At 32.7% G+C, this 14,253-nt stretch overlaps 1 protein-coding gene across 2 annotated transcripts; it reads left to right on the top strand.

Moving 5' to 3' along the window:
- Positions 1–7,858: 7,858 nt before the first annotated feature.
- LOC136201197 (protein REVEILLE 1-like) lies at positions 7,859–10,796 on the top strand. 2 transcript variants are annotated; one of them, XM_065991794.1, is made up of 7 exons: positions 7,859–8,022; positions 8,115–8,159; positions 8,234–8,345; positions 8,431–8,492; positions 8,576–9,010; positions 9,208–9,331; positions 10,480–10,796. In XM_065991794.1, exons 1-7 carry the CDS (start codon positions 8,008–8,010, stop codon positions 10,656–10,658), a joined length of 972 nt encoding a protein of 323 aa, XP_065847866.1. In that variant the 5' UTR covers positions 7,859–8,007; the 3' UTR covers positions 10,659–10,796. The 2 variants fall into 2 exon arrangements, with proteins under 2 accessions (XP_065847866.1, XP_065847865.1); XM_065991793.1 differs by lacking the exon at positions 10,480–10,796 and having other exon boundaries at positions 9,208–10,463.
- The last annotated feature ends 3,457 nt before the right edge of the window (positions 10,797–14,253 follow it).

Here is a 14,253-nt window from a genome sequence, read left to right as displayed (position 1 = left end):
TTGGAGCTTTTTGAATCTAAAAAATCACTTACTCTCTCCTAACCAAACAACACCTAAATGACATCAAAATGAAAATTTTCAAGAATTAAAGTTCTTTAAAATATCATTAACTCTTCCATTTTTTTGTTTTCAGACCGTCAGCGGTGGTTTTAAGGCGTTGAGTGACCATTAGTGTTAAAAAGTGTAAAGTTCAGTGGTCATAGTGTTAAAAATTAAACTTCAATGGTTACAATGTTAAATAGGTAAAGTTCAGTGGCCATGGGTGTAATTTACCCGGGAAATAAGTCGTTTGGTTAGCGACAGGGAAGATGATTTTGGTCCTCTTATGCTGATGAATATGCAAAGAAATAAAGAGAAGATTCTAACTGATGTTACCGGAGTTACAGATGGAATAACTATTATATACTACCATTCAGTGGGGAATACCGGATTACTCAGTTGGGGGCTGATTTTACATGTGTGCTCGGAGAAAAGAAAATTTGTTAAATCGAACTTGTTCAATTTTTTTTTTTTTTTTTTTTTGTATATATGCGTGTTATAATTTGAATGGTCAAGGACCAATTTTTAAGTATTAATGTACAATTTCTCAAAATTAAGCTAGATTTCGTTTAACAGTCCTAACATATAAAAAAAATTGGATTTAGGAAGGGCTGTAAGTAAAAAAAAATTGATTTCTGAGGATCTACCAGGCAAAAAAATTTAATAATTTGAATTTAAGGAGACCTAACATGCAAAAAAAAATTAGAAATTTGGATTTAGGAAGGCCTAACAGGCCAAAAAAAATTAGAAATTTGTATCTAGTGAGACCTAACAGGCAAAAAAAATATAAATTTGGATTTAGAGAGACCTAATATGTCCAAAAAAAATTAGAATTTCGATTTAGGAAGTACCTAATAGGCCTAAAATATTGAAATTTTGAATGTTGAACAAGCCTAACACGTAATGGGCCATTTTGGGGGGCTAATTCAATACTCGATAAAAAAAAATTTGCGACAGGGGGGCCGAAACTACCCGGGGTCAAGGTTGTTCCGACGGCCGGAGGGGTCCGGGCCCCCAGCACCCCCCCCCCCCCCCCCCCCCCTCGATTGTAATATTTCTAAATATTTTATGTCAATTTTGGATTAACTTGTTAACAATGGCCATCCAAAGGTTTGCTAGTATCATATTGGGTTCGTGTAATGTGTATACAAGTTACATTTAACTTTACTATCTGTATTAAGGACAATATGTAAAATATGAAAGGTCGAGTCGTGTTTATATGTAATAAATTGTAGATTTTATTACTTTTATAGTTAAGGTTGTTAGAGATAATGTTCCTATTATCTCTGTAAATAGATTCTTATCTAGTTAGAGTTTCAATTTGTCTATATCCCTAGCTAGGTAGAGTTTCAATAATATTATATTTGTGTGTTGTATTCCTATACAAACTACAATTGGCTCACTATAAATACAAGGCCTCTGAGCCATAATCATCAAGGTGATTCAAATCAATATTGTGCCTATTACTTATCTCTCTCTATCTCCATATTATTCCTGTATATCAAACTATATATTCAACAAAGGTGACATGTAAATGTTGGATTAAAATCCACATGCTAATAACTTAAGGTGGCATGTATATGTTCTTTATGCTTGGGCTTTAGATCTTGAGTTTTGTGAATCTAATTCCAACAATATGAATATATGAAAGAATATAATGATTATTTTAATTTTAAATATTCATATTGTTTCATATTATTTTCGAGATAGCAGCTCAATCTAACCCAATCTAAAAATTTACATTTCAATTGACCTAAAAATGACATATTACCTGCTAAACTGAATCCAAACGCTAATATCACATATTAATTTCATAACGTTTAATGACATCATGGATGATGTAACGACCTAGTCTGGAATGGGTGGCGTCGGGATAGAAGACCTGAGCAAGGAGCGACCAAGGGATGACGATGGGATAAGAAAACTGAATCTCGTATCGGAAATAGGGAGAGAGTGATTAGGGCTTATTAGTAAGGTGAGAATACAACACATGCAGACATGTTTTAAAGCGGTGAGGCCTAAGGTGCTGGATTTGGGCCAAAGCGGATTATATCTACATGATATTGAGCCAGGATGTTACAATTGGTATCAGAGCCGACTCCACATACGATGTGTGGTTCGGGGGCGAATCAAGCTGAAACTGTTGGGCCTGTAACAACTCGGTCCGGAGTGGGTGGTGCCGGGAGCAAGGAGTGACCCTAAGGGATGACAACGAGGACAGAAATGAACTGTATTCCACATCAGGAATGGAGAGATGGAGACTGAGGTTTATTAGTAAGGTTGAAATACCATACGTGCAGATGTGTTTTAAAACCGTGAAACCCAAGATATGGAATTTAGGTTAAAACGGAGAATATCTACATAGTATTGGCAGGATGTTACAAATATTTTCCATTCATAACTCTAAGTCATCGTGATAAAATAATAATAAAAAGGGGAAAGTTCAAATAAAACCCCTGTGGTTTCACTAATTTTCAGATAAAAGACTGTGGTTTACTTTTTGTCAAAACGATGACTGAGGTTTCGCACTTTTAATAATGCTATTAAAACTATTTTTAACGACCTGAAAATGAAAAATTTCAAGAATTAAAGTTGTTCAATGTCATATTTTATATGGAACTACATTTTCGATTTTAGAAAATCATCTTTTTTGGAATTTTCTCTCTCTAAACATTAACTTTCTCTCTCTTTACCAAACATCATCTAAATAATCTCGAAATAAAAAAGTTGAAGAATTAAAGTTGCTTAGAATATTAGTAATTCTTAAAATATGTCATTTTTGAAGTTGTTAAAGGTGATTTTAATAGTATCAATTGAAAAAATCCTTATTTTGCTAAAGTTGAAAACCACAGTCCTCGTTTTGACAAAAAGTAAACCACAATCCTTTATCTGAAAATTAGTGAAACCACATTATTTGAACTTTACCCTAATAAAAATTGAATAATTCTGGTTGTAACTTCCCATTTATTTGGTGTTCCATACTATTAAAGATATATTTATTTCAAATCTTGACAAATAACTATTAGCTTATTTTTTTCAAAATAATAATAATTAGCTTATAAAAAGACAACCAAAACAAGATAAAACAAATCTCCACTCATAGATTTGCTAAATATGTCTTGGATTTTTTTCAAAAAAATAAAATAAATAAATATATATGTCTTGGATATTTCGCAAGCACGTAAAGAATAATATTTTTGCAATTTATGTGTGTGAGAAAATTTTGGGTTTAAATAGGGCAATCCGGGGCCTGCTTCGACAGGGGCTAATTCGGGATTATAGTGGTAGAAAAAGACACCGGAGGGTGGTCTTCGAATTAGACTCGAGCTCCGTAATAATCCTAGTAATTTAAGGCATCCGCTCTCTTGGCTTATTATGAAGTGTCAGGATCTCAGGGATCGGGATTGGGAGATTTGCTTTCATCATACGTACAAGGAATGGAATCAAGCGGCTGACTGGTTGGCGAATAACGCATGTGCACTTTCTTTAGGTCGTCACGAGTATGATAGGCCTTCTGCAGACCTCTAGGATGCACTCTTTGCAGGTCGCATGGGTGTGCGGTCTCGCGGAATATTTTGAATTTTTCTTTTATCTGTTTGAAGATCTGCACTCTTTTATTTTCTGTACTGCCAGTTTGTCCTTTTTAGGCTCTTTTGCCTTCCTCAATCTACCAAAAAAATTGCTAAGCAAAAATTATATCTCAAAAAATTACATACCTGATTATATAATATGAAATCAACAAATAATTTTAATATTTGAGTTTAATTTAGTAGGTAAAGTATTATTTTTAGGTTAACATATAATTGACTTGCAAATTTTCAATTTAGATTAGAATTGGATTGCTGATTTGAAAATAATACGAAATGATACGGATATTTAAAATTATTATAATGTTCTCTTATATTTTTTACATATCACTTTAATTACTAAAGGTAATAAATTATAATTATTATCGACAAACACATCTGGAACCTCCCATATTTTTACATGTCATTGTGGATTATAGCAAAATTTATGAGTTATAAACACATTATATGAACTCAATATGATTTTACCATATTTTTGGATAGTCATTATTAACAGGTTATTTCCAAAATAACATAAAATATTTAGAAATAATATCATCTATTTCTATATTTTTAAATGTCATCATTAATATAAGTACATAGTAAAATTTCATATGACTCGAAAACACAATATGAAATCGATGCTAATCCAATTAGGTTGACATAATTATGACGTAAAAAAAATTGAATTAATTTAAGGTTGACTCATTTGACACTAACTCGATAATTGGTACAACACGAATACGTAGAGTTATAATCAAGCCGAATTGAGTTTTGGCCTGCTCATACTCGACTCGTTAGAAGAATATTGACGAGCTCAAGTTCAACACTTTGTTCGTGAGCTGCTCACGAGAAGCTTGCTAGTTCTATTCCTGAACTTCACTCGGGAATAACTCATTAATTATCTTCATTAAGTATATTGATTTGAAATTTCTTTAACACAATTGAAAACCTAAACAACTACGTTATAGAAATAATATTATTAGAAAAACAGTCGAACCAAACTTGCTCACGGGCGTGTTTATGAATATTGTAATCGAGTTTGTTCATAACCTATAATTACGTTTGCTCACGACCATTTGAACCGAGTTTCGCCGTGTACAAACTCGATTTATTCATAAATCGAGCCGAACTCGAGCGAGCTTTTATCAAACGGAACACCAAATGTAACGACCCGATTCAAAGTGGGTGACCGAAGGTATGAGTAAGGAGCGACCATATGAGATGGTGATGCTCACATTGTGTTGAGCGATTTCCGCAAGTGCACGGTATATGCTTGTAGTAATAAAAGATATCGAACCCACAGGGAACGTTTTAATAAAAATTTATTTAATTCACTTCTTTTAGGTTTAACTAGAAAATCATTTATTTGTTTGGTTTGGATGGAAATAAATTGATGTGACTTAGAATTCAATTTTGTCAACAGTTTTAATTACAATTACAGGAACTTAAGTTTAAGAATAAGAAGAATTCGAAACTCGCTTGCATAAAGCAAGAAAGCAACTTATAACTTTGATTAGATTATGATTATGTAATAATTTATCATTTAATGCAATTAACGGGTTTCAAACTACAGACGGTCTTTCTACGACCGGAACAGATCCCTGCCTTAATCAAATTGGTGTTTTATGTTTGATAAGCCGAGCTTTCGATCATATCATCCATAAATCCTAATTCTTTTAAGTGTTCAACAAAGTTTCCTTTGAAATATATTTTGTGTAAAAGGTTTATTGAAAACACAGGTTTATTATTTTGAAGAACATTTGTTAGAACAGACTTCAAAATAACAACAGTAAACATAAATTGAATTGACAATATATTATTAATGAACTGTGAATCGTCACAAGTTATAGAGAAGAAGAAACATGGATAGCATTTTAACTAATTTGAGTTCCGGGTTGTCAATCTTTTCCTCAAACTTCGTAGGTTTGTCAAACTCTGGGGCGCTTCAGCCGCTAATTCTTCTCGCTGAATCCTCGAAATAGAAATCTCTGAATCCACTATCAGAATGTAAACTTGTCTTCAAACAATTCTCTAATTTAAACAAAATGAAACTGTGTTTGTAACTAAACTAATGCACAACTTGTGTACAACAAGTTTGCTTTTTACAGAAATGAAAAACTAAATCTAACTCTCTTCTGAATCAGAGTTTCTTCAACAAAATATCAAACTCTTCAACAACTCTGAAAACATCTATTTATAATTACTGAAAGGTCTTGTTTGAAGTGTCGTGTCCGCTGGTGAAGAGTCGTTTCTATCCGGATGAACAGACGCGTTGTTTGGAATTAAAACATGTGATAACTTCGCTGTTTCTACCGAGATTATTGAAATCTCGGTCGCGACATGGGGTTGAGGGAGAATGTTGTACGAATCGCACGTTTTCAAGTCTGAAACACGCGTGTCGCGACCGATGTATTGGGAATCTCGGTCGCGACAGGGACTTTTGTCTCCGTTCGTGATCGTTTACCAACTCTTCGTTTCGGTCTTCTGAATTGTACGTGCTTTTTAGCTCGTAAATGTGATTTCTCTCTCGTTTTTGCTCCGTTTTTAGCTCCTATTTGGATTTTACCAAATAATTAAGTACCTTGCACAATAAAAACAAATATAGATGTAAAAGTATTCTAAATAAATATAATTAGCACGATTTCAATACGAAACTGGCGTTATTATTGATGTTATTTTAAGCATATTTTTGGCTTATCACATTGAAAATGAAAAGATAGTGATTGAGATTTATTAGTAAAATGAAAATTCAATATATGGATATATGTTTTAAGGTCGTGAAGCTCAGTATGCTGAATTTGTACCAGAACAAACAATATTTATATGGCCCATGTTTGGCAAATAGTCATTGGCTTATTACATAAGCTGTTAGCTTATTACCTTTTTGGTTAGCTGATTTGACTAGTGGATTATGTAAACTTGTTTGGTAAAAAAATTAACCAATTGCTGATAGTTGTTTGTGTAAATGACAAATAAGGATATGGTAAAGCATTTATTTGGGGTCAAATGATAGTAATTATGGGTAAAAATGTCATTCAAAAGAGATAAAACATTAAGCTAATTGAAAAAATTCATAAAATGAGCTTTTTCAAAATTAGATTTTTGGAGCTTTTTCAAACATCTCTTCACCAAACATCACTATTAGAGGTTTGATTAGTCAAAACCTTTAAAATGACTTAAACCTCTAATTTAGGCTCTATTTGGCAATTAGTTGTTAGCCGTTAGCTGATAGCTGATTACATTATCTGTTAGCTGATTACCTTTTTTGTTAGCTGATTTGACTAGCGGACTGTGTGAACTTGTTTGGTAAAACTTAACTGATTGCTAATAGTTGTTTGTATAAATAACAAATAAGGACATGATAAAACATTTATTTGGAATTAAAGAATATTAATTAGGGGTAAAAATGTCCATAAAAAGAGAGAGCAATAACCTAATTGAAACAACTCCTAAAATGAGCTTTTTCAAAATTAACTTTTTAAACCCAATAAGCTCTTTCAAACATTTTTTCACCAAACACAACTATTAGTGGTTTGACTAGTCAAAACCTCTAAAGTGATTTAAACCTCTAATTTAACTCCAAAAACTCTTTGGCTCTGTTTGGTAAAGAGTTTTTTTGGAGTAAAATTAAAGGTTTGAGACACTTTAGAGGTTTTGACAAGTCAAATCTCTAATAACGGTATTTGGTGAAAAAAGATTTGAAAGAACTTATTGGATCCAAAAAAGCTAATTTTGAAAAAGTTCATTTTAAAAGTTTTTTCGATTAACTTATTGTTCAATCTCTTTTTATGGACATTTTTACCTCTAATTAATATTTTTTAATTCTAAATAAATACTTTATTATATTCTTATTTATCATTTTTCACAATCAACTAAATTTTAATAAACAAGTTTAACATAATCCGCTAGTTAAATCAGCTAATCTAATCAACCAATCAAATAATATTTGATAAAGTTATTAAACCAAACCCTTAATAAGCGGTTCCCTTACCAAAAGATAATTGTCACCCAAAAATCACACTAACAAAATTAAATTACATTTTCCAAAACAGATAAGGAAATTAAAAATATCCAGCCACAAAAAATAATAAAAAAGTCCAAAGATTATTACAACGGACAAAAGAAAACGAGTGAGTGTATAACATAACGACACGTGTTGCGGGTCTCATTCTGTTCATAGCCACAAGATTCCCCAGATATTCTCCTTCTCTTCTGGATTTTTCCATTTTCATTTTTTTTATTACAGTATTAACAACATTCCAGTCTGACGTGTCACTGTCTCCTCCTTTTTCGCCTCTTCAACAAGACTCTTTTGCTTTTTAATATCATTATTTTCATTTCGGATTCAGATATTTTCCCCCATTTTCCCCCTTTCTCCATCACTCAGATTTCGACTCCAATGGCTGCTTATCAGGTATTCTTGCTTGATTTCCATTTAATTGGAATTAACTCTTCCAATTTGTGTAAAATGCTGCGAAATTTCATAATCTAGATTTGGATTTACAGGAAACTCATGATTTCGCTTCAATTGCATCTGATCAAATCCCTAAGGTTTTATTCTTAATTCTTCGATTTTGCTTCTGTTTTATCTATGGTTTTTCTATAATGTCATGGTGTTTGATCAGGTGAGGAAGCCCTACACTATCACTAAACAAAGAGAGAAATGGACTGAAGATGAGCACCGGAAGTTTCTTGAAGCTCTGCAACTCTATGGTCGAGGATGGAGAAAAATTCAAGGTTCTATTTGTTTTTTTTTCTTCTTTTCGGAAGCTCGATTTAATGGTGGAATGGAAGTAATTTGTGTTAATTTATGTTGATGCAGAACATATAGGTACTAAAACTGCTGTTCAAATTCGAAGCCATGCTCAGAAATTTTTCTCTAAGGTTTAATTCATTGAATTCATTTGCTGATTTTTAGGGTTTTTTTGTGGATTTGGTGTTTTATCGATGGAATTTGTTGAATTTAGGTTGCTAGAGATTCTTGTGATGGAACTGAGTATTCTCTTAAGCCAATTGAGATTCCGCCTCCTCGTCCTAAGAGGAAACCAGTTCATCCTTACCCTAGAAAATCGATTGATGTTCTTGAAGGAGTGTTGGGTTCAAATGAAGGAGAAAGATCTTTGTCTCCTAGTTTATCAGTTGTAGAGATGGAGAATCAATCCCCGAATTCAGTTTTATCTGCAGTTGTTTCGGATTCGTTTGGATCCGCTGTTTCAGAGCAGCAGAATGGGTACTCTTGGTCTCCGACTTCTGGTGTCACTGATGTTTATTCTGGTACTACTGTGTTACCATCAGAAAAAGAAGATCATATGACATCCAATTCTTCAGTTGAAGATGATGAAGGATCTTTGTCTTCTATTCGGTTGAATTCTGTTCCAATTCGGGATAAACTTTTGCCTTTGGTAAGATCAGAACTTCCTAACTTGTTGCAATTTGGTCTTTTAATGTATTAAAGCATAGCATCCTGATACTAGATGAGGGCATGAATGTGTAAAAACAATAAAGTTCTAGGATCTCGAAATGCTTTAATCCAATGTTAATTGCATAATTGATTACAGAATGTCGGTTTTAATTTCGTTGTTGTTTTGTTCATGGACAGAAATTAGAGCTTGATTCCAAGGACAGTGTCTGTACTGAAGGATGCACAGCTGCTTTACCACCACCAGCAACCATTAAGCTGTTCGGAAGAGCAGTTTCGGTGCCAGTTTCACAATCTTTTCCTGGTATGGAGAGTTTTTCATCCGCGATGTCTAAGATTAGTAGAGGTGATCTTGATATTAATAACAAAAACGGTGCTCAAACACCCCTTCAGAATCAATCACACACTATCTTGTCGCTTGGATTCATTAATGATAATTCGAGCTCGTTTTTGTTCAGTACTCCAACAAGCATGAAAGTAGAGCGAGACAATGCCAATTGTTTAGAAACCAATGCTTCCTTCCCACAGCCTAACTGCCAGCATCCTTTTTCGTATTATGAATTCTCACCTTGCGAGGATGATAGGTGGAATTCGAATAAGAATGAAATCCTTGATGAAAGATCATGTATCGATTCGAGTTGTGGAACGATAGCTGTAACTCGAGCACGAAATAGGGACGGGGATAGTAATTTGGATGTTGATTCTCAATGTCAACAACTTTCATTAGAGGGAGTAACTAGACTTCAAAAGCAGGCAAAAGGGTCTGTGCAACATAAAAGATGTTTAGCCGAAACAGATATCGAATTGGCTATGAGTTTGTCAGAAAAACAAGAGCGGAAAAGAGGTCGAGTATGCTCGTAGCCCCCGATTGTAGACAAATTAGAAGAAGCTAAGTTAGGTGGTAGTATGATGTTGAAAATTGAAAAGTATTTTAGATGATTATAAGGTTAGTTAATAGGTTTTTGTCAGATGATTTTCACCATAAAAGCTCCCAGAAATCCTGCATATCTCAGCAAGTTGAGAATGCTGGAGATATCTGAGGACTTCATAACCGATTTCTTTTGGGCAGTGACGGATCTAAGGGCGACCAGGAGGGGCTTAAGCACCTACTGTAAACGCCGGAAAACTCAATGGAAGCTGTGTATGGAACTTTAATTTTTTGTGCAAAGACACCCAAAAAATAGCTAAACATAGATAACCAGAGAGCGCCTCAAGTACCCGTATCGAATTTACGGATAGAGGACTGTAGTTCAAAATATGATAAATTCAGAACTGTTATGTATGATCACCATTTACTTGATTTTTGTTCTTGTTTGGTGTTATTTGTAATGGAGCATCAGTTGATGTTTGTGGGTTTCCATTCTTTCAATCAGTTTTCATGTATTTGCAGTAAGAAATTACTCTCTTTTGAAATGAAATCTCATTTATTAATGTTATCACCTCTGGATGTAGTACATGATTCGAGCTTTCATGAGCGATTTGGCGTTCGGTTTGATAAAAGTTCGACCGCGCTCGGCTCGATTTATAAACAAGTCGAGCGGCTCATCGATAAAAGCTCCACTGTGCTCGGTTCGATTTATAAACAAGTCGAGCCGCTCAGCGATTTGGCGTTCGGTTCGATAAAAATTTGACCATGCTTGGCTCGGCATTAGGCTTGAAAGCTCGTGACATTAGGCTCGAAAGCTTGATTTTAGATAAATGTTTATGAGCAAGGTCGATTATAATGTTTATGTGTAAGTTTGGTTAAATTTTTCTTTAAACAATAATATTTCTCTAGAAAGGAAAATATAAAGTTATGTATTTTAGTTTTAAACCCTTTGTTAAATAAATTTTAGATAAATATAATTAATGAGTTGTTCATAAACAAAGTTTAGAATTATTGAGTAAAACTCGTGAACAAATAAATGAGTAGCTCACGAGTCGTTAATGAACAAGATGTAGAGCTTGAGGTCGCTTTTTGACGAGTCAAGCATTATTTGAAACGGACAAGTTTCAAATTTTTACTTATTGTTTTTTTCAGACGTGTGGGACAAGGTTTTTTTTTTTTTTCTTATTGTTTTTGTCAGACGTATATATAATCTTAATGTAAGAAATGATTAAAGTTTGTTCTTAACGTTTTCAACTAGATAACGATGCATGGAATAATTTTGGAGTCAGATAACGGAACAAATAAAACGAGATTATTATCTAGGTCCAGAGGCACCGGGGCATGGGGTGCATCCCTAGCCGTGGTGAACCATCAGTAAAAATGAATTTTCTCAACTATAAACATTGTATTCTCTAATATTACAGTGGTGAACCATCAGTAAAAATGAATTTTCTCAACTATAAACATTGTATTCTCTAATATTACAGTCGCAATACTTCGATCCTGATTGTTTTATTTTTTTTTTTTAAATGCGTGCAATACATTTTCTTTATTTAATTTATTTTTTTACAACCGAGTGATCAATTTTGATTACATTTTACGCAAGTTTAGGGGATTAACTGGACATTTTATGCAAATTTAGGGAACTAACGGGACACTTTGAAAGTTCATGGGACCAATCAAGCTTTTTGGACAAGTTCATAAAACAAATGATATATTAAGTTTTCTTTATTTGTGGAGTATTGAGGTTAGAACTGGTCGTGACATTTTATTAATCCTAGACGAAATAACAAACCAATGGATTTGTGATGAAACTCTTAGCCTAGTGGTTGAGAGCTTACCTATGCCTTAAGAGGTCATGGGTTCGAATCACATCCGGCAAATTTAAAAAAAAAAACAAACAAATAGATTTTAATAGTAAAAAAAATTTATACTTAAAAATTTAAAATAGAAATTTGATCTATTTTAAATCTAAAATATTATATTATGTGGTTTTATCGAAGACTTTAATAGATATTTTAACTATATTTATAATAAAAGAATAAGTAAAAAAAAAAAAAAAAAGAATTTGGACCCCTTTGGTCAGACTTGCTTCTAGTGGATACCTTTTTTTTTTCAATTCAAACCAGGACCAAAAAAAAAATATTGAAGTCCGACTCAAATTGATTGGTTTTTGTACACTCCAAATACTGGAAAGCAATTATGTGACTGGTTGGATCCAAAATCGTTCCAAGTCAGAAATATTAAAAGATAAAATTTTAACATTTTTATGTTACGAATAAATCCGTACATTAAGAGGTAAATTTGGACCCGAGACACTTTAATGACAAGTTGAAATAGTCGTTCCGTGCGATTGAGAATGTCTGTTGGTATAATAGTAAATTTTAACTTACGAAAAAATAGTTTGTTAAGAGGTAAATTTGGACCTAAAATGCTACGTAAATTTGGACTCACGCTGTTAATGGCAAGCTGAAATAGTCGGTCCGTGTGATTGAGAATGTCTGTTGGTATAATAGTAAAAGTTTAAGGGAAGTTCTACTGAAGCAAAAAGAAAAACATAAATTTCGAGTTTGAGTTTTAATGTATACAAAAAAAATTAATTAAGAAATATTTCATATATAAATCTCGAATTCGAGTTCTAATGTATGCAGAAAATTTAATTGAGAGATAATTCACTTAAAGGATATTTGACAAATCTGGTATTTGACATATGTCGAGTCAAGCAATTTATTTAATTATTAAAAAAACTCTATATCTAAAATTACTAAACAAGTCAAAAATGTAGCTAATATGCTAGAAAAAATAATAATAAATTTCTAAATATGAAAGAGTTTTATCATTTCTTACCAACATTATATACAAGGGTGAAAGTCAAGATTGTAAAAGACGTTAGACACTAATTGGGTAGATAGAGTCTTCAGGGATTAGTCGAAAATTAATTAAGAATTAATCGAATTTGTATTTTTATATTTTTTACTTATTTGTTAATAAATAAATTATTATATAAATGCAATGAAACTATGTAGTATACTATATATATATTTATTTTTTATTGGAAAATAAATATTTTTGGTGTTTGTTGACAACACCGACAAATGGGAAGAAGTGGTGGGTGGGTGTTGTCTATTTTCCTCACTTTCTTTATATATTTTTCGGGAAAATTACAAATCTGGACCAATTTGAAAGCCCATTTATATATTTAGCCTAGTTCTCCAACTTCTTACATATCTAGACACGTTAACCTCATTTGGACAAAAATGCTCTCACCTTTCTCGTCCTCCCTATACTGCAGTTGGAGGAAATCGAAGAACTTGTTCTGGTTTCCCTCTTCCTTTCTTGGATTTTCACCAACTGCAGTAAAGGGAGAACGAGAAAGGTGAGGGCATTTTTGTCCAAATGAGGTTAAAGTGTCTAGATATGCAAGAAGTTGGAGAACTATACTAAATATATAAATAAGCTTTCAAATTGGCCCAGATTTGTAATTAACCCCCCAAATTTGAACCCAGCGTTTTAAGAGAAGTGCATATTTAGTCATAATATATGAAATGGGCAAATTTAACCATAACATTTAAAATTGTGCAATTTGCCCCTAAAATTTGTAAATTGGACCAATTTTACCCTTAACGTTTGAAGTTGAACCAATTTTCAGTCATTATTAACGAAGCACTTTATGAAATCATGAATCTTGTTGTTAGAAATCTTTAGATTTCATCATAATATTATATAAACATTAATCACTCGGATGTTGGAATAAAATGATTTTTACAAACACGTAATGACAATCAAGAGAGCGTACCTTGATCAATGACTGGAATGAACAATTTCCAATTTTACCCTAACATTTGAAGTTGAACCAATTTTCGGTCATTATTAAGGAAGCACTCTATGAAGTCATAGATCTTGTTGTTAGAAATCTTTAGATTTCATCATAATATTACATAAACATTAATCGCTCGGATATTCGAATAAAATGATTTTCACAAACACGTAATTACAATCAAGGGAGCATACCTTGATCCATGACGAAAATGAACGAATTCTTTGGAAATCATCAAGATATTGGAAATGAAGGTTCTTTAACTCAAAAGAGCTTAAGAATGTCAGACCAGAAAATGATTTGTATTAATTTCATGGATATTCCATTTGTGGATACAGATGTTTCTTTCCATAATACAGTTGCTACTCATTCTACTTTTCATCACAATGCTGATGTTACTATTGATACTTGTGGTTCTTATTCAGCCACGCAAATTGACAGCAATTCTGACGTGCGTTTTGATTGTCTACCGAGTTTTGGTGAAGATTTCAATTTTGAATTTTTTTTCCTAACAATGAAGTAAATACAACTAACAACAAAA

This window comes from Euphorbia lathyris, chromosome 7 (genome assembly GCF_963576675.1).
Source record: "Euphorbia lathyris chromosome 7, ddEupLath1.1, whole genome shotgun sequence".
Lineage (NCBI taxonomy): Eukaryota > Viridiplantae > Streptophyta > Magnoliopsida > Malpighiales > Euphorbiaceae > Euphorbia > Euphorbia lathyris.
Note: the sequence above shows the minus strand (reverse complement) of the source record. Positions and strands in the feature narration are given on the sequence as shown.